Here is a 27,741-nt window from a genome sequence, read left to right on the forward strand (position 1 = left end):
TAATAGAAATGGAAAGCCGAATAATGGTGGTAATTCGAGGTTTGTTACGAGTGTGGAAAGCCGGGGCATTTCCGTGATGCCTGTCCTAACAAGAAGACTACGGAGAATGCACGTGGGAGAGCATTCAACATTAACGCCAGGGATGCTGAGGAAGATCCTAAACTTGTTACGGGTACGTTCTAGGTCAACGATTTATCATTTTATGTACTATTTGATTCAGGGGCTGATTTGAGTTTTGTGTCGAGTAAATTAAGTCCAAAAATCAAAACACCGTTAACTCCTTTAGACAATACTTATGTTGTTGAAATAGCTAATGGTAAAGTGCTTACTGCTAAGACTGTGTATCGTAAATGTAACATTAATTTGGCTGGTAGAGATTTTGAGATAGATTTGGTACCGATTGAACTTGGTAGTTTTGATATTGTTATTGGGATGGATTGGTTATCTGCGAATCGTGCTGAGATTGTGTGTTATGATAAAGCTATTCGTATTACTAATGTGGTTGGAGAGCCGCTGATGGTTTTTGGAGATAAGAAATGCAGACAGTTAAATCTTATTAGCTGTTTGAAAGTTCTTAAACATCTTCGCAAGAGCTGTCATGCTATTCTAGCCCATGTTGTTGATTCCGATAAAGAAACGAAGAGCGTTGGTGATGTTCATATTGTTAGAGATTTTCCCGAGGTATTTCCCGAAGATTTACCTGGCCTTCCGCCGCAACGCGCAGTAGAATTTCAAATTGATCTTATTCCCGGTGCTGCTCATGTAGCATGTGCTCCTTACCGACTTGCGCCTTCCGAACTTCAAGAATTGTCAAGTCAACTCCGTGAGTTATTGGACAAGGGTTTTATTAGTCCTAGTTCGTCCCCTTGGGGAGCACCTGTTCTGTTTGTTAAAAAGAAGGATGGTTCTTTTCGTTTGTGCATTGACTATCATGAGTTGAACAAGCTTACTATTAAAAACCGTTACCCCCTTCTGAGAATTGATGATCTTTTCGATCAGCTTCAGGGTTCATCTGTCTATTCTAAAATCGATCTTCGTTCCGGCTATCATCAGTTGCATGTTAAGGAAGCTGATGTTTCGAAAATGCTTTTCGCACCCGTTGCGGTCACTTTGAGTTTCTTGTTATGCCGTTCGGATTGACAAATGCACCTACTGTGTTCATGGACCTCATGAACCGTGTGTGTAGACCCTATCTGGATAAGTTCATTATTGTTCATCGACGACATCCTTATTTATTCGAAGAGTGATGTAGAGCACGAAGAACATTTGAAGTTAGTGCTCGATCTGTTAAGAAAAGAAGAGTTGTACGCTAAGTTCTCTAAGTGTGCTTTCTGGTTACGAGAAGTTCAATTCCTTGGACATATTGTTAGTAAACAAGGGATACAAGTTGATCCTACTAAGATTGAGGCGATTGAAAAGTGGGAAACTCTGAAAACTCCTACTCAAATTCGTCAGTTCCTAGGATTGGCAGGTTACTATAGAAGGTTCATTCAAGATTTCTCTCGTATAGCGAAACCTCTGACTGCTTTGACGCACAAGGGGAAAAAGTATGAGTGGAAGGATGAACAGGAGACTGCTTTTTAGATTTTAAAAAAGAAGTTGACTACCGCACCGATATTGTCACTACCTGAGGGTAATGATGATTTTGTTGTTTATTGTGATGCTTCACATCAAGGCTTTGGTTGTGTTTTGATGCAACGAAAGAAAGTTATTGCGTACGCGTCACGTCAATTGAAGATTCACGAGCAGAATTATACAAATCATGATTTAGAGTTGGGGGCCGTTGTTTTTGCGCTTAAGATTTGGAGACATTATTTGTATGGGGTTAAGAGTACTGTGTACACAGATCACAAAAGTCTTCAACATATCCTCGATCAGAAATAGTTGAACATGAGACAACGAAGATGGATTGAGACGTTGAATGATTACGATTGTGAAGTTTTATATCATCCAGGTAAGGCCAATGTTGTGGCGGATGCGTTGAGTCGTAAAGAAAGGACTGAACCTCGCAGGTTTAGGGCCTTGAATATGACAATTAGAACAAACCTCGCAAGGCAGATTCTTGAGGCACAACAAGAAGCCTTAAAGGAAGAGAATTTTGTGAAAGAGAACGTAAGAAGTATGGCTAAGAAATTTGAGGTACGAGTAGATGGTACTAGATACTTTGCGGGACTTCTTTGAGTTCCGAAGTTTGGTGAACTACGACAACTTGTTTTAGATGAGGCTCATAAGTCTAGGTACTCTATTCATCCTGGTTCAGGAAAGATGTATCATGATCGTAAGGAGCTGTATTGGTGGCCTAATTTGAAAGGTGATGTGGCTACGTATGTGGCTAAGTATTTGACCTGTGCTAAGGTTAAAGCTGAACATCAAAAACCGTCTGGACTTTTGGTGCAACCTGAGATTCCCGAGTGGAAGTGGGAAGGAATTACGATGGATTTTATTAATAAGTTACCGAGAGTTGCGGGTGGCTATGACACTATTTGGGTGATTGTAGATCGACTCACTAAGTCGGCTCACTTTTTTCCGATTAGGGAAACAGATTCAATGGAGAAGCTTACTCGTTTGTATTTGAAGGAGATTGTTTCTAGACATGGTGTTCCTGTATCTATTATTTCGGACCGAGACAGTCGATTTGTATCGAGGTTTTGGCGATCCTTACAGGATGCCTTGGGAACTAAGTTAGATATGAGCACCGCTTATCATCCTCAAACGGATGGTCAGAGTGAAAGGACCATTCAGACGTTAGAAGATATGTTACGAGCGTGTGTTATTGATTTGGGTAATGGGTGGGATAAATATTTGCCGCTAGCTGAGTTTTCTTATAACAACAGTTTTCATGCAAGTATTAAAGCCGCACCATTTGAAGCTCTGTATGGTAGAAAGTGTAGGTCTCCTGTCTGCTGGAATGAGGTTGGGGATGCTCAACTCACCGGTCCAGAAATTATTCATGAGACTACCGAGAAGATTGTACAGATTAAGGAAAGGTTAAGAACCGCTAGAAGTCAGAAAAAGAGTTATGCCAATAAGGGAAGGAAAGTTGTAGAATTTCAAATTGGCGACCGTGTTATGTTAAAGGTTTCACCTTGGAAAGGTGTGATACGTTTTGGTAAAAGGGGAAAGTTGAGTCCTCGTTTTGTTGGACCATTTGAGATCATTGAGAGAGTTGGACCGGCGACTTATCGTTTGAAGTTGCCACAAGAACTCAGTGCTGTTCACGATGTCTTTCATGTATCGAATCTAAAAAAGTGTTTGGCCGAGGCCGATAACACTATTCCACTTGAGGAACTTCATGTGGATAAGCAACTACATTTTATCGAGGAGCCTGTTGAAATTATGGACCGAGAAGTTAAGACTCTTAAGCAGAGCCGAATCCCTATTGTCCGGGTTAGATGAAACGCCAGACGCGGTCCCGAGTTCACTTGGGAGCATGAAGATCAGATGAAGCAGAAGTACCCGCATTTGTTCCCAGATGCTGAGTCAACCCCTGCGCCTGCTTAAATTTCGAGACGAAATTTCCGTAACGGGAAGGTACTGCCACGACCCTAGTTTTTCCGTTATCTTTTACCGTTAATTATTTAACGACCATTAACAGTTATCCGTGCCACATCATCTCTATGACCTATATTATTATTTTTGTAATAATATATATATTAATTATTATGTGTTAAATGAATGTTTGTATTCATATTTTGAGTTATACGTTTCTACGTGTCGCGGATTTCTATCCGGCGAATCTTTTCGATTTTCGAACCAATGGTCGAGTTTTTGGGATATTTAAATCCTAATTATTTTAAATTTGATATTTTAAGATCATATAATTATATATAGTATTTATATTTATTTTTCGTCGCGTATTCGTTATCTCTCCTAATTTTTAATCGCGTAAGCGTGTTTTCGCGTTTCGGGTTTCGTTCGGGCTTCCGGGCCACAAGTGATTTACATGTTAGAGTTTTGGGATAAGTGGGGCCCACCCCACTATCATTTTCGGCCGAAGCCTCATGGGGGGAGTAATCCCTTGATTTTTCTTTTTGCAATCCATTTTCTCATTTTCATCTTAAACCTAAAACTTATTTTTGTTCTCTCCTCCCTCTTGCTCCCTCTTGTGGCTGTCGCCCTTCATACTCACCATCATCATCATCTTGCATCAAATCAAGGCTTGGATCATCCATTGTTATACATAAACGTGTTCTACTAATCATCCTCTACACGATTCTATCACTTGTTTCTCAATTAGGGTATAAACCCTAACCCTACAACTTTTAATTTTTCATTATTTTTCTGTTTTTTATGTCTATTTTAATAGTATGATGATTATTTGTTGTTGTAACGATGTTTGTATGCGTAGAATTACTCAAATACATATGTTTTCGGTTTGATTTAATTGGGACAGCAGCTTTTTGTTCAATTCTAGATTTGTGACTGATATAAAAGTGAAAATAAAGTAGTTAGATGAGTTCCTCTCATTAAGACATTAATTTTAGACTCCGGATTCATGTCGTTTCGATTTCCGGAGCCCTAGATATGATCAAAATGGTATTTTGTTAAGATTAAAATGTGATATTGATATGAACCAGGTTTGGTCCGACTTTGTGACCATATTTGGTGACTTTAGGGTGTGTTAGTGCGTTAGGATTAATTATGGGATGAACTTTCATGTTTGGGTCATCTAAATCCGAGCCACGAATCACCCGTTATGGCTAAAACACGATTTTGATTGAATTGAAGTTCCAAGTGGTGTCATGGCTGATCACCACGACTTGTGGACTGTTCTTGGTGTGTTCTTGAGTGCACCAATGTGTTGGGTGGTTTTATTAGGCGAAGATATATATAAGGCTCGCCGAAAACCAACACCCGGGGCTTAAGATACGACCCGATGAACTTTTGATTTAAAACTTATGATTAATTATTAAACTTATGATATAAATAATGAATTTCATTATCATTTAATTACTTATGATATAAAAAGTAATTATTATTATTTAAGACTTATGATATATATTTATTATATCATTTAATTATTACTTATGATTTAAGTAACATTTTAATTAAACTTATGATTAATAATACTCTTATTATTAATGGAAAATACTTATGATAAGTATTAAACTATTATTATGAAATTATTAAAATAAGACTTATAATAAGGATTAAATAATTATTTAATTATTATAAGGCTTAGTTATTATTTAATTATAATTTAATTATTAAATACTTATGATTTAATGATTATAATTAGAAACTTATGATATGATTAATAATTCATTATTAATTAATAATACTTATGAGATGATTTAAAATTTATTATTAATTAATAATACTTATGTTATGATTAATATTTAATTAATTAATTAAATACTTTTGTTATATTAATTATATCATTTAAACTTATATTAACTTTAATAATTCATTTTAATTTAATTAAACTAATGTTATGACATAATTAGACATATTTAACTTTAAATAACATTATAACTTACATTGTTATAATAACTTACACTTTTAAAATTAACGTTGACTATGTTTGACCAAGGTTGACTTTTGAGTTGACTTTTGGTTGACTTTGACTTTCAGTTGACTTTTGTTGACTTTCTAATTAAGGAAACTTTCCTAACTTATAAACTTTCCAAAAATAGCAACTTTCTAAATTTGAAAACTTTCCAAAAATAGAAACTTTCAAAAAATAGAAACTTTCCAAAAATAGAAACTTTCCAAAAATATAAACTTTCCAAAAATGGAAACCTGCTAAAAATAGAAACTTTCTAAAAATAGAAAGTGTGTGTGTCCGTAAGCTGTTTCGATCAAACCAATGTATGCTGAGTATTGTTCTATGACTACTTGCAACATGTACAATAGCTATCATACTAAGACTTGACCTAAGTTAGTTATTTATATCGATCTGCTTTATTTATAGGTCGGCGTTGTGATCATTCCTAATCACTGTACTCATTTGCTGTTCGCTTATTTGTGTTGGTTACTTCATTACTAATAAGGTGAGTTATAGTCCCGTTTTTACATACTTTTCAAAGTATATTTTTGGGATGTGATTACATGCATTTTACTTTACGTTTAGACACAAGTGACAATTAAATATAAATTATTCATTGTGAGTTGGACAAAAATATTCCCTAGTCTGGTAACTGTAATCACTGGTTTCTACTGGTGAATGCAAATTATACAGATAGATCTATCGGATTTGACAACCCTATTTCGAGCTATTCGCGCTAGCAATTTATAATCAGAATGTTTAGTACTTCGTATTTTGTTGTAGATACACTGTCCGGTGTATATTATTATTGTGTTTGGCAAGGGTAAATAAAGGGTTAAGTGGTTACCAGGTGGCTCATTGATAATGGAATAATGTTTAATGTTTTCTAACATTTTTAAATCTTGTGGTCTAAAGTTTATTCAATTATTTAAACCTATAATTCACTCAACCATTGTGTTGACAGTTTATGTAGTGACCCGAACTTTTCCATGTTTATATATATTAATTGAGATTGATATTTACATGATTAAATGTTTCCAACATGTTAAGCAATCAAACTTGTTAAGACTTGATTAATTGAAATATGTTTCATATAGACAATTGACCACCCAAGTTGACCGGTGATTCACGAACGTTAAAACTTGTAAAAACTATATGATGACATATATATGGATATATATATGGATATATATATAGTTAACATGATACTATGATAAGTGAACATATCATTAAGTATATTAACAATGAACTACATATGTAAAAACAAGACTACTAACTTAATGATTTTTAAACGAGACATATATGTAACGATTATCGTTGTAAAGACATTTAATGTATATATATCATATTAAGAGATATTCATACATGATAATATCATGATAATATAATAATTTAAAATCCCATTTGATATTATAAACATTGGGTTAACAACATTTAACAAGATCGTTAACCTAAAGGTTTCAAAACAACACTTACATGTAACGACTAACGATGACTTAACGACTCAGTTAAAATGTATATACATGTAGTGTTTTAATATGTATTTATACACTTTTGAAAGACTTCAATACACTTATCAAAATACTTCTACTTAACAAAAATGCTTACAATTACATCCTCGTTCAGTTTCATCAACAATTCTACTCGTATGCACCCGTATTCGTACTCGTACAATACACAGCTTTTAGATGTATGTACTATTGGTATATACACTCCAATGATCAGCTCTTAGTAGCCCATGTGAGTCACCTAACACATGTGGGAACCATCATTTGGCAACTAGCATGAAATATCTCATAAAATTACAAAAATATGAGTAATCATTCATGACTTATTTACATGAAAACAAAATTACATATCCTTTATATCTAATCCATACACCAACGACCAAAAACACCTACAAACACTTTCATTCTTCAATTTTCTTCATCTAATTAATCTCTCTCAAGTTCTATCTTCAAGTTCTAAGTGTTCTTCATAAATTCTACAAGTTCTAGTTACATAAAATCAAGAATACTTTCAAGTTTGCTAGCTCACTTCCAATCTTGTAAGGTGATCATCCAACCTCAAGAAATCTTTGTTTCTTACAGTAGGTTATCATTCTAATACAAGGTAATAATCATATTCAAACTTTGGTTCAATTTCTATAACTATAACAATCTTATTTCAAGTGATGATCTTACTTGAACTTGTTTTCGTGTCATGATTCTGCTTCAAGAACTTCGAGCCATCCAAGGATCCGTTGAAGCTAGATCCATTTTTCTCTTTTCCAGTAGGTTTATCCAAGGAACTTAAGGTAGTAATGATGTTCATAACATCATTCGATTCATACATATAAAGCTATCTTATTCGAAGGTTTAAACTTGTAATCACTAGAACATAGTTTAGTTAATTCTAAACTTGTTCGCAAACAAAAGTTAATCCTTCTAACTTGACTTTTAAAATCAACTAAACACATGTTCTATATCTATATGATATGCTAACTTAATGATTTAAAACCTGGAAACACGAAAAACACCGTAAAACCGGATTTACGCCGTCGTAGTAACACCGCGGGCTGTTTTGGGTTAGTTAATTAAAAACTATGATAAACTTTGATTTAAAAGTTGTTATTCTGAGAAAATGATTTTTATTATGAACATGAAACTATATCCAAAAATTATGGTTAAACTCAAAGTGGAAGTATGTTTTCTAAAATGGTCATCTAGACGTCGTTCTTTCGACTGAAATGACTACCTTTACAAAAACGACTTGTAACTTATTTTTCCGACTATAAACCTATACTTTTTCTGTTTAGATTCATAAAATAGAGTTCAATATGAAACCATAGCAATTTGATTCACTCAAAACGGATTTAAAATGAAGAAGTTATGGGTAAAACAAGATTGGATAATTTTTCTCATTTTAGCTACGTGAAAATTGGTAACAAATCTATTCCAACCATAACTTAATCAACTTGTATTGTATATTATGTAATCTTGAGATACCATAGACACGTATACAATGTTTCGACCTATCATGTCGACACATCTATATATATTTCGGAACAACCATAGACACTCTATATGTGAATGTTGGAGTTAGCTATACAGGGTTGAGGTTGATTCCAAAATATATATAGTTTGAGTTGTGATCAATACTGAGATACGTATACACTGGGTCGTGGATTGATTCAAGATAATATTTATAGATTTATTTCTGTACATCTAACTGTGAACAACTAGTTGTAGGTTACTAACGAGGACAGCTGACTTAATAAACTTAAAACATCAAAATATATTAAAAGTGTTGTAAATATATTTTGAACATACTTTGATATATATGTATATATTGTTATAGGTTCGTGAATCAACCAGTGGCCAAGTCTTACTTCCCAACGAAGTAAAAATCTGTGAAAGTGAGTTATAGTCCCACTTTTAAAATCTAATATTTTTAGGATGAGAATACATGCAGGTTTTATAAATGATTTACAAAATAGACACAAGTACGTGAAACTACATTCTATGGTTGAATTATCGAAATCGAATATGCCCCTTTTTATTAAGTCTGGTAATCTAAGAATTAGGGAACAGACACCCTAATTGACGCGAATCCTAAAGATAGATCTATTGGGCTTAACAAACCCCATCCAAAGTACCGGATGCTTTAGTACTTCAAAATTTATATCATATCCGAAGGGTGTCCCGGAATGATGGGGATATTCTTATATATGCATCTTGTTAATGTCGGTTACCAGGTGTTCACCATATGAATGATTTTTATCTCTATGTATGGGATGTGTATTGAAATATGAAATCTTGTGGTCTATTATTATGATTTGATATATATAGGTTAAACCTATAACTCACCAACATTTTTGTTGACGTTTTAAGCATGTTTATTCTCAGGTGATTATTAAGAGCTTCCGCTGTCGCATACTTAAATAAGGACGAGATTTGGAGTCCATGCTTGTATGATATTGTGTAAAAACTGCATTCAAGAAACTTATTTTGTTGTAACATATTTGTATTGTAAACCATTATGTAATGGTCGTGTGTAAAAAGGATATTTTAGATTATCATTATTTGATAATCTACGTAAAGCTTTTTAAACCTTTATTGATGAAATAAAGGTTATGGTTTGTTTTAAAATGAATGCAGTCTTTGAAAAACGTCTCATATAGAGGTCAAGACCTCGCAACGAAATCAATTAATATGGAACGTTTTTAATCAATAAGAACAGGACATTTCAGTTTACTCGCATGTTTTCACAGGTACTTGAGTTTATGTGATGATTCCGCTGTGTTTAGAAGAGTCTGCATGCATTTGGGCAGATTTTAATGAAATAATTTATGAAAATTAAGCTTGCATTCTGTTTTTGGATAATTTCAACTTGTGGTTTGTTGACAATGTTTCATGTCAACTTTGGTTAATTAATATGTTGGGTTACTTTTAAACTACATATTTTGGCATGCTTTCCTTTTTGGGAAACTTTTGAAATAAAATAATGAAATGTCGTTTGTTAAATTCATTTAAGTTCGAACAAGCTGTGGGACCAAGTGACGGAGCCGTTAAGTGTTTTGACGGGGCCATCACAGGTCGTTACAATAATTTCCTTAATTACCGAATAATCAAATCTTATATAGATTTAGAAGATTTCTTTAAATTCCTTGAATTCCGGAAATCAACCGTGACTACGTCAAAAGTCAAGACGAATCTCTATTTCTTCATTTCACTCTTTTGTGATAGCTTCACTCGTACTCTTCGAATAATCGAATTATCTTATCCATATAACTCAACAGTAATAAAACTCTATTTATCAACCCATATACGTCATGAAAACATTTTTATTGTTAGCCATGACGACCACACTCAAATTTCAGGACGAAATTTCTTTAACGGGTAGGTACTGTGACGACCCAGAAAATTTCGAATAATCTTGAAGCAAATTCTCGATACGAATATCTATTTTTGACACGATTTGCAAAGTCTGTTAGGTTGAGTCTCAAAATTTTTGAACTGTTTCATATATTCATTTGACCGTTGACTATTCCCGACGATTCACGAACCACTATTTGTAAATAAATACATATATATTTAAATATATATATTAATTTGAAATAGAAACTTATAAGATTTAATTCATTTATGTAAATAAAATAATATATGACTATTTGAACACCCAAAAACCAAATTTCAAATAGTGAAACTTACTGCTACTGCTGTAGCCTTAAAATTTTTCTTTTCTTTGTTTGATTTATTGTTGCTGTGATAATTTAAACACAAGATAAAAAGAATGATGATAAGGTGATAAAGAAAAAGGAGAAACGAAGAAGATGATGAAGTGATACTATTTTGCTGCACACTACAATCTCAGTCGATGTATATCATGAATCAATATCAATCATTGTTTAATATTAAAAGAAAAGAGGAGGGGTCATGATGGGGACATGTTTTATTGGATTCTTTTATTCGTTGTAAAACTGCAATTTTTTTTTTACTTTCAATCAACAACGAAGTTGTTGGGTCACAAGAATTATGATATTATAATCAGAGCGTGTCTGAGTTCATTAGTGGACTTCCAGAAGTTTACTAGGCTATCGAATTATTGGGTTATACTTGGGCCGTGTTTGTTTATGCTTTGGGCCGATAGATTTAAATGAAAATGGTAAGTAGGCTGTTTTGGTGGATCCAACTAACAAATACAAACGGGCTTTCGGTTGGGCTGTGAATCCAGCTCGGGTTTTCCTCTAAAAGGACCCGTTCATATACATTATAAACGATTCACAATAGTTGATTTCATTGCGAGGTATTTGACCTCTATATGATATATTTTACAAATATTGCATTCGTTTTTAAAAGACAAACTTTCTTTACATCGAAGGTTGACGGCATGCATACCACTTCATAATACATCCAACTCTAATTGACTTAATAATAATCTTGATGAACCCAATGACTTGAATGCAACGTCTTTTGAAATATGTCATGAATGACTCCAAGTAATATCTCTAAAATGAGCAAATGCACAGCGGAAGATTTCTTTCATACCTGAGAATAAACATGCTTTAAAGTGTTAACTAAAAGGTTGGTGAGTTCATAGGTTTATCGTAATCAATCATTTCCATAATTTTAATAGACCACATGATTCTCATTTTTCATAACATTACACTCGCAAGTGTAATAAAAATCATTCGTATGATGAACACCTAGTAACTGACATTAACATAATGCATATAAAATATCCCCCGCATACTCGCAAGTATGCCATAAATATTGGCAATCGCAATCACCATTTAAATCGAAGTGCTAAAGCATTCCAAATTCCAGAATGGGATTTGTTAGGCCCATAGATCTATCTTTAGGATTCGCATCAATTAGGGGCCATTTCGCTAATTCTTATGTTACCAGACTTGAAGGGGCAATATTTGGTATAGTAATCCAACCATAGAATGTAGTTTTAAGAACTTGTGTCTATTTTGTCAAACATTTATAAAAGTAGTGTATGTATTCTCAGCCCAAAAATATATATTGCAAAAGCATTTATGAAACTCACAATAATGTATTTTGTAGTAAAAATACATATGACGACATTGAACAATTGTAGTTTTGGCCTTAGGTTCACGAACCTATATCATTCATATATATATTAACACATATATTTGTATTTGAACAAATTTATATATTATATCTTAAGTTTTATATCTTATATATTGAATAAATAGTATTTTTATGGTTTTATATATCATTAATATTATATTAAAAATCAATCATTTGTTATATGTAAATATTTATATAAATAATTTTTAATATATATAATTATATGTAATATTATGGTAGTGGTAATAAATATACTTATATATAGGAAATATTTAATTGTAATAATAATATTGTTAATATGAAAATATTAATAATAATGATAATAATAATAATAATATTGATAATAATAATAATCTTAATGATAATTTTAGTAATAATGATAACTTTGATAAAAATTTTGATAATCTTTAATAATAATGATATTTTTAAAAAATGATAATGATAATAGTAATAATAATTTTAATAATAATATCAGTATCAATGATAGTACTTATAATAACCGTGTTAATAACGATACTAATATCAATATTAATGATAATCCTACTAATGATATTAGTATTAATATTAGTAATGATAATAATAATTTTAGTGATATAATGTTAATAATAATATTAGTAACTATAGTAATAATTTTATTAATAACGATAATAGGGAAAATAATAATAATGTTAATAACCAATAATAACGATACTAATAATAACTCTTAGGTTAATAATAATAATAGTAATTATAATGATAATAGTAATAATAATAACAATAGTAGTAATAATAATAATAATAATAATAATAATAATAATAATAATAATAATAATAATAATAATAATAATAATAATAATAATAACAATAATGATAATAATAATAATAATAATAATAATAATAATAATAATAATAATAATAATAATAATAATAATAATAATAATAATAATAATAATAATAATAATAGAATAAAAGAGTATACCCTTGAAAAAGGGTCTCTAAAAAGAAACACCTCAGACCAGAATCAAACCCGTGACCTCTCGCTACCCGCAAACGTACCCAACCATCTGATCCTTCATGTTTCTCTGACTGAAATTAGGACACATTTATATATATCTCGTGTTTTAAGCTCTTCTTCTTCTTCTTCAAGTTTTAATCGACCAAATGACTAATCCAAAACTACTCAAATTGATTTAGGACTTGTAATTGACATAGAAACGAACTTATATTAATCATGAACTAATTGAAAATGAGAAAAGAAAAAAAAAATTAAAGAAAAAGAAACAGACTCAGCATGCCGTCGTTGTTTCTGTTTTTAAAAATATATTGAACTTGGGTTTTGAGATCGTTTTAGTTCATGTACTCTAAATGAAAAAGGTTTTAAATCGCACTATAAACTTTATCCATCATTAATTTAACAGAAAACATCAAAACACTTACAAATTTCTTCATGAACACATCGTTTGACTTTTTGAAATTTAACCTTTGACTCAATAATTCGAACTCGATAGAGTGAATTGGGCTATGAAACTTTGCAGAAAGATTAAATAAAGGATTCCTAACATAATGGCATTTTTATATTTTGACAAAAGATTCAAATTCGAGTTTTGGCTAAAAAGTATTCAAGAACAGAGACGGTTTTGGTTTCATTATTTCTTTCTGTTTTAATTTTTAATTTACAGCAAGTTAAATAGCATCATATATAGGCAGCAATCAAATAGTTGATGCAATAATATGATATGATCGATTTTTGTTGGGTATAGACTATGAGATTAACACTTTAACTCAAGCAGACATGAAGGACAGAAGAAAAAATATATAAAATAAAAAGCAGAAATGGATTTAATGGATTTTTATCTGTAATATATGTTGATATCGAACTGTAACAACATCCCAGACCAGATATAAAATTTTATGGTGATGTTAAACAGATTTCAATTATATACACGCATTTATATTACATTTAATATTAATCATATAATAATAATACTAATAATATTAATAATAAATAATAATAATGATAATAATAATTAGAAAAGTGATAATAATAGTATTATTACTGATAATAAATTTATATTTATTTTTATGTTTACTATAAAAATAATGATGTTTAATTATGATGGTAATAATAATAATAATCATCATAATAATAACTAAAATCATAATTTTTCTACTAATTATATTAATAATGATATTAATAATAATAAAATGATAATAATAATAATATTACTAATGTTAATGATCATAAAATGTATTATTTTCTAATAATAATAATGATCATAATTGTACTTATAAATATAAAAATACTAATACTAATAATAATAGAATTAATTATATCATTAATAATAATAATAATATCAAATGATACAGTGTAATAGAAAATATTGATATAATAATATTAATAATAAAGATAATGGAAATTTTAAATTAAAAGAGATAATGACAAGCATGATAATAATAATATTATTAATAATACTCATACTGCTAATTAAGATAGTATTAATGTTATTAGTAATGATGATAATTTTTACATATCAAATTTCATATCTATATGTTATATATGATAATATTATTAATATTGATTTTACTAACAATATTTAATTTAATAAAAGTAATAACATTAATAGTATTTTAACTTGCAGTTATAATTAATATGTTAACACTACATATTATTAATCATATAATATTTATGCCCTTTATATATTTATATTCTAATATACATATCATAATAATCATATACATATATAGCTTTATACTAATAACCACATTATTATTTTGTATATTATTTTACATATTTAATTCTAATGATTAATTTGTGTTTTATTATTTCAATTTGTTATATATACATACATTTATATATATATTTTTATTTACTAACAAATGTTCGTGAATCGTCGGAAGTAGTCAAAGGTTAACTGAATTCATGTAAACAGTTCAAGCATTTTTTGAGACACAACATTACAGACTTTGCTTATCATGTCGAAATCATGTAAAGATTAAGTTTAAATTTGGTTGGAAATTTTCGGGTCGTCACATCCTCTTCTGTTGGGCTTACGAAATTGGGCCTTAAAAGCTGTCCTATTTCGGTTACTATCCATCACCATATAGCTGACTTCTTCCTTTCTTTTATGATGATTCCGTGTAAGTTAATGATAATGATAATAATAAATGCCAGGAATTGTGAAGTTAATGAGGATACGTGAAACCATGGTGATATGGAAAGATTGATGTTGCTGTTATGGAAGATGAAGAAGGAGAAATCGAATACATAGTTATTTAGATTAAGGTGTAAATTAAAACAGAAATATTAAAATAGATCGATGGTAAAGGGTGTTGACGGGTGAGCGGGGGGTCACAGGTTTGAGCCCGGTCATGGGCACTTATTTTTTTTTTTGGAACTTATTCTTTGAGGTAGTTTTCTATTGTTGTTGTTGTTATTATTATTATTATTATTATTATTATTATTATTATTATTATTATTATTATTATTATTATTATTATTATTATTATTATTATTATTATTATTATTATTATTATTATCATTTCTATTAAAAGTAGCATTATAATTACAATTATCAAAGTTATCATTTTTATTAAAACTATAATTTTTATTAAAACTTAACATTTTTAGTAAAGTTATTATCTTTATTAAAATTATCATTTTTAAAATTAAAATTTATATTATTATCATTATTATTACTATTATTGATAGAAAAATATATTTATAGCAATATAACACATAAGTTAAGATATAACGTATATAAATAAAGAATATGTTTCTAAATGAAATTTGGAATAAATTTTATATAACTACAAATATATAAATATTATATGATTAATAAATAAAATTATGTGACTTCCTTTATATGTTTTAATAGATATACAATTGTTATAGGTTCGTGAATCTGAGGCCAACCTTGCATTGTTCACTTCTGTCGTATGCATATTTTTTACTACAAAATATCGTATCGTGAGTTTCATTTGCTCCCTTTTTAAATACTTTTGCAAAATATATTTTTGGGACTGAGAATACATGCGCTGTTTTATAACTGTTTTACAAATAGACAAAAGTAATTAAAACTACATTCTATGGTTGGATTATTAAACCGAATATCGCCCCTTCAAGTCTGGTAACCTAAGAATTAGGGAAATGGCCCCTAATTGACGTGAATCCTAAAGATAGATCTATGGGCCTAACAAACCCCATTCTGGAAAATGGAATGCTTTAGTACTTCGATTAAATGGTGATTGCGATTGCCAGTATATGGCATACTTGTAAGTATGCGGGGGATATTCTATATGCATTATGTTAATGTCGGTTACCAGGTGTTCATCATATGAATGATTTTTATACACTTGCGATTGTAAGATTGTTTATGAAAAAGAAATCTTGTGGTCTATTAAAATTATTGAAATGATTGTTATGATAAACCTATGAAGTCACCAACCTTTTGGTTGACACTTTAAAGCATGTTTATTCTCAGGTATGAAAGAAATCTTCCGCTGTGCATTTCCTCATTTTATAGATAGTACTTGGAGTCATTCATGGCATATAGAGGTCAGTACCTCGCAATGGGACCTAATGTTGATGACTTCGTCCAGATGGATTAGGACGGGCTATCACAAGCTGATGGAAATTTGTAAGTGTTGATTGATCATAAGAACATCTAGTAGGGATACTAGTCCAAAGTTTTAACACAATTAGCTCTTAAGTGAACAACAAAACAATCCTAATGCTTCAAGTGGATTAAGCAAGTGTACATGTCTTTAAAATTGATATTTACTTAATCACTTTTAATTCTAGTTTTAATTTGCAATAGTTTTCTTAATATCTAAAATTCAAACCCCACAATCAAACAAACCTTAGGATGATTTTGAGTTTTCATCGATTCAACTAGTAGTCACTGCTCTCTTATGATGAACTTTAAACGAAAAACTTGCTAATTACAACTACTGAGTTATTGTTTCTCGAATGCTTGTCACATAGTTGAGTCCACATTTAAGTATAAAATTTGAAGATAAAATATATGTTTGTGAAACGAGCATCAAATTTCTTGGCGCCGCTACCAGGGAGCGGTTAGCTAGATGTATCTTTGTTTTAAGACTTTAATCGTTCTATACTTTTGTAAGGATTTATCCTTGCAAAAGTTACTTTTCTTGTTTTTATATATTATTTGTGTTTGGAAAACCGTTTGTGTTTGTGTTGTGATCGAAGGTTAGGTACCGTGGTGTATGAAAAGGAGATCCCAAAAGGATCAAGAGTTTGCACATCAATTTTCTAATCCAGAGAGACACGTTCACGGGGTTTACAAGCGTAGAGAAGAAAGGGTATTAAGGAAAAATTTTAAGGTTTTGCCATTTTGTTTAGAAAAGATGGATGATAACGGTCAACCAATTCATCCCGAGGGTAATCCATTTGGTCAAGCTATTCCCAACAACCCACCGCCAGTTTATCAAGAACAACAAGATGATCTAAATGACACACCAATGTGGAATGCTAGGTTGGTTGCACCTACGGTGGTGCCTCCGGCTATCACTAAACGGCCTATCGGGGCCGATAATTGGAAAATCGAGGGTAATTTCTTCACAATGATCAAAGATGTTCTATTTCATGGTTTAATGGAGGAGAATCCTTTCGAACACCTTCAACAATTTAACGACAATTGTGATCTCTATAAGCACAAAGATGTTACCGATGATGCTTATAAGTTAAGGGCATTCCCCTTTACTCTTCAAGGTGATGCAAAAGTTTGGTTAAGGAATTTACCTCCCGATTTGATTTGAACTTTTCAAGATTTAAGTGACGCTTTTATCAATCACTTCTTTCCACCATCAAAGGTGGAATGACTTAGGATGGAGATTAATGGATTCACTCAACGGAATGATGAGTCTTTGTATGATGCATGGATACATTTCAAGAAGATGTTAAGAGCTTGTCCACCACATGGATTGACTAAGAAAGAGTACATCAATACGTTTTACCGGGGTACTAATCTATTGACAAGACAAAATCTTGATTCCTCTGCGGGAGGAGTGTTTATGTATAAATCACCAAATGCGGCTGAAATCTTGTTGGAAGACCTCTCGGTTCATACTTACGAATGGACCCTTTCACCTCAAGATTTACCAAGAAAAAGTGTAGGTCAAGTGGAGAGTGACAACGGTAAAATCACGCTTGCAAGTTTGATCAATCAATTTCAATCATATGGGATGGAGTTGAAAAAGTTGCAACAATCAATAGTCGCGATGCAAGAAGGTTGTGAAAGGTGCGATAGCCCACATCTCATAAAGAATTGTCCTCAAATCAACCAATGCAACCATATTGAATTGGGCGATATTCCCATGAATTCGGATACTCATGTCAACTATGTGAGTAATCAAAACTATCAAAGGGGTGGATCATCAAACCAAGGCAACAACTCTTATCAACAAAATCAAGGCTACTACAACCCTAACCAAAAGGAAGTCTCTTTCAACACTCAAAACAACCCACCACCCGAATTCACAAATTAAAACCGAAACCAAGGTTACAACCAATACTATTACCAAAACCGAAACAACAATTACCAATCACAAAACAACCAATCCTATAACAACCAACCTTATACCAACCAAGAAAATCAAAGCTATCAAAACCAAGGTTATAGTCAACCACAAAATAACCAAGGTTACAATCAACAACCTCAACAAAACACTCAACAATACCAACCGTCAAAGAGGCTAGAAAAAATCATGCAAAATTACATAAAGAAGGAAGAAACTACCGAGGCATTTTTGTTAAAGGATAATGAGTTCTTGAAGCAACAACTGAAGCACCAACAAGCATCATTTCAAAACCTAGAGAGTACCGTTGGAAGACTTTCAAACCAAGTTGCCGAAAGACCTCAAGGCACTTTACCTTCAAACACACAAGTCAACCCGAACAACAATTACAACAATAACCGAAATAACCAAAACCAACACAATAACACAAAGGTCATTCCTATTGAAAGTACCAACCAAAACCCCAACTACCCAAGCTGAAATGAAATTGCCAATGCCATAACCACTCGAAGCGGTCTAACCTTGAATGAAGGATTTGAAGATCCCCACCCACAACCCTTTATCACCCAAGAACCACTACCAAGCTTTATCGAAGAGGAAATCGGGGTTAGTAAGGAGAAGGATAAAGAAAAGGTCGACTCAACCGGGGTTAAGGGTAATGATGACAAGGGTAAGACAAAGGGTAATGAGCCTTTGAAGTCTACGAGACCGCCGCCATATCCAAAAGCTGTAAAGAAGGACAAGTTGGTGGCTCAATACAAGAAGTTCCAAGATATGATGAAAAATGTTTCGGTCAACTTGCCAATCACCGATGTGCTCAAAGGAATGCCAAATTATGGACGCTTCATTAAAGAGCTAATCTCCCAAAGGGGTAAATATCATGATGAAACATCTTTCTTTATTGAAGAGGAGTGCGATAAGATTCTTTCATCAAGGCCAAGGATTCCTAAAAAGTTAGGAGATCCGGGAAAATTTGTTTTCCATTACAAGTTTGGTGACTGGAAAGTGTTCAATGCCCTTGCCGACTTGGGTGCAAGTATTAACCTAATGCCCCATTCACTTTACGAGAGACTTGGCCTTGGACCTCTTAAGCCGGCCAGAATTAGAATAAGATCGACCAACCATTCGTTTGACATCGCTATTGGCATCGCCGAGGACATCTTGGTTAGCGTTAACACCTTGGTATTCCCGGTTGATTTTGTGATCATGGAGATGAAGGAGGAGCTTCAAGTTCCCCTCATCTTAGGGAGACCATTTTTGGCGACCTCCGACACCATCATTTTGGTACAACACAACCAACTCAACATTGGAGTTGGTGAAGAGCGTGTGACTATCAATATTCGGGAAGCTATGAAGCAACCGACTAACACCGATGATGATGAGTGTTATGTCTTTGACCATATTGACCTTTGTGTAGTTAAAGAGCTTGAAAATCTTTTTGAGGTTGATACCACCGAGTTCAACCCACTTTGTGATAATGAAATTGTGGCCGACTTTAAGAATTTGATGAATGTTAATGTTGTTGAATGTGAGACCACTCGGGAAGAACCATTTGAGACTATCCCTAACAAAGATAGATTTTGAATTAAGTCTTCATGGGAAGAACCTCTTACTCTTGAGCTAAAAGAGCTCCTCGAGCATCTAAAGTATGCTTATCTTAAGGAAGCAAGCCAACTTCCGGTGATTATCTCTTCAAGACTCACACATGACCAAAAGACACGGCTTGTTTCACTTCTTAAGTCCCATCAGATGGTGATAGCATGGAAGACCACGGACATCCCGGGGATCAATCCATCATATTGTACACACAAAATCCTTATGGAATAGAATTTCAAATTGGTTGTCCAAAGACAACGGAGACTTAACCCGAACATGAAAAAGGTAGTTAAAAAAGGAAGTGATTAAATTGTTAGACGCAGGCCTTATCTACCCAATCTCTGACTCACCATGGGTGAGTCTCGTCCAAGTGGTATCCAAAAAGGGTGGGACCACGGTGATCTTAAATGACCAAAATGAACTTGTCTCAACCCGAACCAGCACGGGATGGCGGGATGCATTGACTTTAGGCGTCTAAATGATGCCACAAAAAAGGACCATTTCCCACACCCATACATTGATCAAATGATCGAACGCCTAGCCAGGAGGGAGTTTTATTGCTTTCTCTACCTTTACGTGTCCCTATGGTACATTTGCTTACCAAAGAATGCCTTTTGGGTTGTGTAACGCCCCGGGGACATTCCAAAGATGCATGCTTGCTATCTTTTCAGATATGCTTGAGGACACGATGTAGGTATTCATGGATAAATTTTCAGTGTTCGGAGACTCATTGACCATTGTCTTCAAAACTTGGATAAAATGTTGACTCGTTGCGAAAAATTCAAATTTAGTTTTAGATTGGGAAAAATGTCACTTTATGGTCAACGAGGGGGTAGTGTTGGGTCATAAAACCTCAAAGATGAGAATTGAGGTAGATAAAACTAAGATTAGTGTGATAAAAGACCTCCCGGAACCTTCTGATGTGAAAGCGATACGAACTTTTCTTGGGCATGCGGGTTTTACCGTTGCTTTATAAAAGATTTTTCAAAAATTACCCAGCCCATGACCAATTTGTTAGAGAAAGACCAACCATTTTTGTTTGATGATGAGTGCACCGTAGCTTTTAAGTTGTTGAAAGAAAAGCTCACCAATCCACCAATTCTTATCTCTCCTGATTGGGACAAAGACTTTGAATTAATGTGCAATGCACGCAGTTATGCACTTAGTGCGGTTCTTGGTCAAAGGGTTGACCAACACTTTAAACGCATTTATTATGCAAGCAAGACACTAAATGGGGCCCAATTGGATTACACCACTATCGAGAAAGAGCTTCTCGCGATAGTGTTTGCTTTCGACAAGTTTCGGTCTTATCTTGTACTTTCAAAGATGATCTTCTACACCACTCCACGTTAAACTATCTTTTTAAAAAGTAAGAAGCGAAACAACGTTTGATTCGTTGGGTGCTACTTTTGCAAGAGTTTGATATAGAAATAAAAGATAAAAAGGGAGCCGAGAATGTGACCGCGGACAACTTGTCAAGACTAGACAACCCCGAGCTTCAACATTTAGACGAGTCCAAAATTCGGGATACTTTCTCGGATGAACATTTAATGTGGGTTGACCTAGTCGATGAAGTCCCATGGTTTGCCGATTTCGCAAATTACTTGGCCTCAAATGTTTTACAAAAAGTGTTTTCATACCAACAAAAGAAAAAGTTTTTCAATGACCTAAGGTACTATTTTTGGGAAGAACCAGACTTGTTCCGCATTGGGGCTGACCAAGTAATTTGGAGATGTGTATATGGGAAAGAAGCCCGTGAGCTTTTGAAGAGTTGTCATAGTGGACCTACGGGAGGGCATTTTGGCCCGAATCACACCGCGAAAAAGGTGTTTGATTCTGATTTTTATTGGCCCACGCTATTCAAAGACGCCCACGAGTTGGTAAAAAGTTGCGATTCTTGCCAAAGATCCGAATCCATTTCAAAGAGGGATGAGATGCCCCAAACCGGGATCCAAATATGTGAGATATTTGATGTATGGGGCCTAGACTTTATGGGTCCATTTCCGAATTCGAACAAGTGTCTCTATATCTTGGTTGCAGTTGATTATGTTTTGAAATGGGCAGAGGCTAAAGCCTTGCCAACCAATGACGCTAGGGTAGTTACTAAGTTTTTGAAGAGTTTGTTTGCTAGAGTTGGAGTGCCAAAGGCGTTGATCTCGGATCGAGGCACGCACTTTGCTAATAGTCTTATGGAAAAAGTAATGAAAAAAATATGGTGTTATACATCGTTTCTCCACCCCTTACCACCATCAAATAAATGGTCAAGTGGAGAATACGAATCGTACTTTGAAAAGGATGTTGGAAAAAATGGTTAACATAACCCTAAGGTTTGGTCAACCAAACTTGACGATGCCTTATGGGCATTTAGAACCGCTTATAAGACACCAACAGGTACCACACCATTTCGTCTAGTTTATGGGAAAGCATGTCACCTCCTGGTAGAGGTTGAGCATAGAGCATTATGGGCATTGAAGGAAGTGAACCTAGACCTAGAACAAGCCAAGGAAAAACGGGTTATGCAAATGCACGAATTAGAGGATCTTAGGTTAGAGGCATACAATAACTCTTTGACATACAAAGAGAATACTAAACGATGGGATGATGCCCAAATTAAGGGACCTACGGAATTTCACCCAAACGAAAAGGTTCTAGTGTTCAATTCACGTTTTAAGTTCTCGCCCAGTAAGTTAAAGTCTAGATGGTCGGGTCCTTACATAGTCAAGAAAGCTTACCCAATGGGCTATGTTGAGTTCTATGGAGATAACGATACTTTCAAAGTGAATGGTCACCGATTAAGATTTTACTTTGATGAAATCAACGCTTGCGAGCTTGATGACATCAAGCTCTACCCAAAGTGATACCCTTAAGCTTAAATGGGTCATGTGATAGACCCTAGACTAAAAACGATCACACTTGTTTATATTTGTTCATGATTGTTTGCATTTCATGTAGAATTGTTTGCTTTTGCGCTTTTGTTAGCTTGCATTGAAATGTAGTTGCATTTCATGCATTTGGAAAATCTGAAAGGCCAAAAACAGTTTTTGATTTTGGTAAGAATGTGCTTGTTTGAGTTAAAATGCTGAAAAATTGCAGTTCATAACCAGGAATGACATTCTTATATTAGGAACGACGTTCTCGATTTAAACTTAAATAAAAGCACTTTCTAGGCATTTCCAGTAATGACGTTCTGACTTAAGAACGACATTCTTGTTTTTGTTAGAACGACGTTATGGAATTGTGGAAATACATTCTAGTTTCCTGGTAAACTGGAACAACGTTCCAGGCACTGTTTTGAATGTGTTTTGGGGGTTTATTTAAATTACTTATTCACACTTATGTAATTCTCTTACTTTCCACTTACACACTTGAAAACCTGATTTCTTAAGTTCAATTCATCTATTTTCTTCAAGGATCTTGCTAATTTATCAACATCAAACATGTTTCAAGTATGATCTTGCACTTATTTCTCTTAATTAAACTTATTTGTGAAATCTTCATGCTTTTTACCTTGTGTGCTATGCTTGTCAATTATGCTAGATCTAAGTTGATTATGATGATATAATTGTTGCTTATAGGTTTCAATGTTGAAAATTTACATGTTTGCCATGTTTAATTGCACAATATCAACTTTGTGATTCTAGGATTTTCAAAAATTGGGACTTTTTAAGTTAGGATGTTTGAGATGAAATTAAGTATTGTCTAAGGTTATTTGCTAGTTAACCAACATACTATGGTCATGTACCCTAGAATTTAGTGTTTCTTTCGTTATGGAATTGAAATTAGGGTTATTGACTTTAGGGTTTGACCTGCGTTGACTTTTTGATATTGAAATTGTGATTTGAAGCATGAAACACTTTTGCTAGTGGTTTTAATATATGCTTTCGGTATGCTTGCAAGGTTATTTAGGTTTTCTAGAATTGCACTTATCTAGTTTGACCCGAGTTGACCATTGTACCATCGTTGCATATTGATCATTTTAGCCTAAACATGACAATTATGAAGCTTGTGTTAATAGATTAAATGTAGGGGGCATGTGCCCCATTGTTGTTAAGTGCGAGAAGTTGAATGTTTTCTAATGTAATGATATGAAGTTGTAGATGCGTTTGTTATTTGTTGCATTTGTGTTTTAGGTGATTTATAAAGGCAAAGGGAAGGAGCAAGCATCCGATATTGATGAATGGTTACAAGAGGTTCTTCATGACGAGACACTAAGGTCTCGAATGCTTAATAGAATTCAAATGCTGGTGTGCCCGGCCAAGTACATTGATTGGGCTCCATTAGAAATAGCGAGAATGGTTAGTGAGATTCGGGATGCGTTCAAAGTTGAGTACTTTCGTCAAAGCATGTACCCATGGGGACCTTTGCTTGATATATGTGAGGATGTCTACCCCTTGTTAACCCGAGAATTTCTAAAAACCTTAAGAGTTAACTTCAAAGTCCATTCTTTATGGCTAGAAGATTCCCTCACATTCAGGTTAGGAGGGGAGGAATGGCGATTAAGTATGGCACAATTCATGGCCAGTCTAGATCTTAACAAAGATACCTCACCCAATGTCACTTTCATGTACTTATCCAAATGTGAAACGTTCAATCCAAATGAGTTCGATCCAAAGAGGGTTTGGCATAAGATTAGTAATATTGAGTTCATACCATCCAACCAAGTGCCTCACGCACTTTCTAGCCCTAAGCTTAGATGTATTCAAAGGTTCTTTGCAAATATAGTTTTCCACCGCGTAGAGGATAAGGATAAGATGACATTGCTCGATATTTGGTTAGTCCATAGAGTTCACAAGAGAAATAATGTTCATGTTCCCAACCTCGTTGCAAGCTACCTCTTCGATGCAATTGGAGACAAATCAAAGCTCCCAAGTGTTGGTGGTCACTATGTAACTCGCCTTGCCAAGTTCTTAAAGGTTGACTTAGATGGGTTTGAGAAGCTTCTAATGACCCGTTTCAGTGTCAAGGAGTACAAAGAAGGGCATATCCTAAGAGAAACTTCACGCAACTCGATCACACATTGTGAAGTTGAAGGAACCTCGGCACGTAAAGGTTAAGTGCTAACAAATATCCACCGTGATTTATGAAACAATTCTATGATTTTGCTTGTAACTTATTTCATTTTATAATTGTGTGTGAAACTAAGGATCATTGATTTGGTGTGAGGTAGTACACTTGTATTACTACTCTCGCAAAATATCACACTATGGTTGTAATAACTTAATGATTGCTTACGGATTTTTTTGTGGTATCTTTTGCCTGTTTGTCGATCTTAGTGGCAGGATACACTTTTTGATGATTGATCTAAGTCTGACATTAAGTTCAGGCGTCAAGCTCATCGACTTGCATTCTTTGGTGACTAAGTATTATTCGATTGGTGACAACAAAGATCACCTGATATACTCCGGTTTTTATTTCTCTTCTCTCTTCTATCCTATTTCAAAATACCCCTCATTTTTACTTATTTCATCGTTCAATACAATGAGGGCATTGCATCAAACTAAATGTAGGGGGAGAGTTACAATCTCGGGTCATTTTGAACTTTTCGGTTAAACTTGTCACATACACTACAAAGATAAAACTTGCAATGTTGATAAAATTTTTGGAACAAGTTTTTAACCATTACATTAACTTATATCATAAACACCTAAATGGTTAAAACTTGTAAATTGTTTCAACTTCAAGGAAGTAAAGTCTTCCTTTCATATGTGCAACTCTCAAGTGGGAGTAAAGTCTCCCACTTACAAATGATTTTTGTGCTTTAAATGATGAAATCAAATGAAAAATTAAAACTTTTGCATGGATGTAAAGTCTTTTATGTGGGTTCCAAAAACCAAGTGTTTAAAACTCCATGATTTAACACTTCCGGATGACTCAAGTGCATCCATTTTTAGGGTGTCAAGTCTCCCGAATGTCGCATTACTTGGTGTGGAACACTTCCTAATCCACACCATTTTATGTTGACATTGATTGTCTCATCATTTCACGATGTTTCAACCGATGTATCATACCGTGGGAAGAGGAGCCTCGAGCATCACAATGTGCTTTCCTTTTTAGGAGCAATGGCTTCATGATAGTGTTGCTAGACAACACACGCCATAGCCAAAAGCTATAGCACCTTTGTTCGATCAATTATGGAGGGGTAGTTTCTACTTCCTACCCTTTCTCAACATAAGCATAAAAGCTTGTTATGTGGGAAATACCCGAGTGAATAAAAGCCTTGAGCTTTGACACTCCTGGGAGAGTCGAGTCCTCCCATTTGTTGTTTTGGAAGTCAAGTCTTCCAAACTTGGAAGTAAAGTCTTCCAAGTTAAGTTATGTAACAAAAGACCTAAGCTTTGAAGTAAAGTATTCCAAGTATCGCGCAATGGACCACCGTAATCTCACACCCAATGTAGTTACTATTGGCACCGAGTAGTATGTTTACCGGGGGAGTAGCTACCCGTACGGTCATCCCACCATCAGGATGGCTTGTATGCACACAACCTTACGAGCCCAAGATAGTTAGTGTCTCATCGCCTTCAACACAAGAAGGTAGTTCACTTAGGTGATATACCGGGGCATTAACTATCTGCGTGGTTGTCCCAAACCGGGATGACTTTGGAATGCACAAAGCTTTTAAACCATAAAATTTTCGAAAAACTTGTCTAGTTTCACAACTTGACTCGTTTTCCCTTTTCAAAAACAAAAATGGTTTTCTTAAAGCCTTGTCTTCCTTAAGGCTAAAACGTTTTTCTTGGATGAATCATGTGACTTGGCGCTCCATTGTTCCAAAACGAAGCTTGTGGGCAATTCTCAACTTGGTGGTGATGAATTTGGGGTAAAAAGGTGAAGTCTTTGCTTGTGGAGAATTGTAGAATGCTCCTAGAAAGGTTTGTACTAAAAAGCTTGAATCTTGATATGTTTACTCTTAATTGAAAATCTTGTGGATATTTGAGCCTTTCTAGAGAGCATGTTGTTTGATTTTCAAGATGAATGAAGATGTGTAGTTGTTTAGCCTAGGCTTGATTTTTTTTGATTTGAGGATGTTTGAAGATTTGGAGCTTGATTTGGAAGAGTGGTGTGTAATTTTGAGGTTCAATTGAAGATTTGGTCAGAAATTGCCACCCCCACCATTGCCCATATGATGAATTGTAGAGGTTTGAAGCTTGATGTTTGAGTTTTTGCTAGTGTTTGGAAGAAGAAGAAGAAGAAGAGAAGATGAGGTTATGCTTGGTCCTAAGAAAATACAAGTATTTGAAGATCACTCTAGCCATCAAAGTGCGCATTCATGAAGGTATCAATTGTCGCTTAAACTTTTGCACTTTGGCTTTGATCATCTTATTGCTCTTTATCTCCAAGACTTGTTTATTGTTATGCTTGTTTGAGGACAAGCAATGTTCAAATATAGGGGTTTGATATTGCTCATCCACGCTATGTTTCTCACGCAATATCTACCTTATTTTACTCGGTTTTAGTTTCCAAAGTGCTCGAGAAAAACTATGATCTTGGGTTTTATCGCGTTATAAGTGCTATTGCAGTTCTAAGTGTAAATTTGGTGTAAAATTGACCAAAGTGTGCAAA

At 33.7% G+C, this 27,741-nt stretch overlaps 1 protein-coding gene and 1 non-coding gene across 2 annotated transcripts; one reads left to right on the forward strand and one right to left on the reverse strand.

Moving 5' to 3' along the window:
• Positions 1-17,886: 17,886 nt before the first annotated feature.
• On the reverse strand, positions 17,887-17,993 carry LOC139851022 (small nucleolar RNA R71). The gene has a single exon (XR_011760388.1). It is a non-coding gene; the product is annotated as a small nucleolar RNA R71 (small nucleolar RNA).
• A 781-nt stretch (positions 17,994-18,774) lies between these two features.
• On the forward strand, positions 18,775-20,169 carry LOC139849412 (uncharacterized). The gene is made up of 2 exons (XM_071839068.1): positions 18,775-19,033; positions 19,118-20,169. Exons 1-2 carry the CDS (start codon positions 18,775-18,777, stop codon positions 20,167-20,169), a joined length of 1,311 nt encoding a protein of 436 aa, XP_071695169.1.
• Positions 20,170-27,741: the final 7,572 nt, after the last annotated feature.

The sequence above is a fragment of the Rutidosis leptorrhynchoides genome, chromosome 5 (assembly GCF_046630445.1).
Source record: "Rutidosis leptorrhynchoides isolate AG116_Rl617_1_P2 chromosome 5, CSIRO_AGI_Rlap_v1, whole genome shotgun sequence".
NCBI lineage: Eukaryota > Viridiplantae > Streptophyta > Magnoliopsida > Asterales > Asteraceae > Rutidosis > Rutidosis leptorrhynchoides.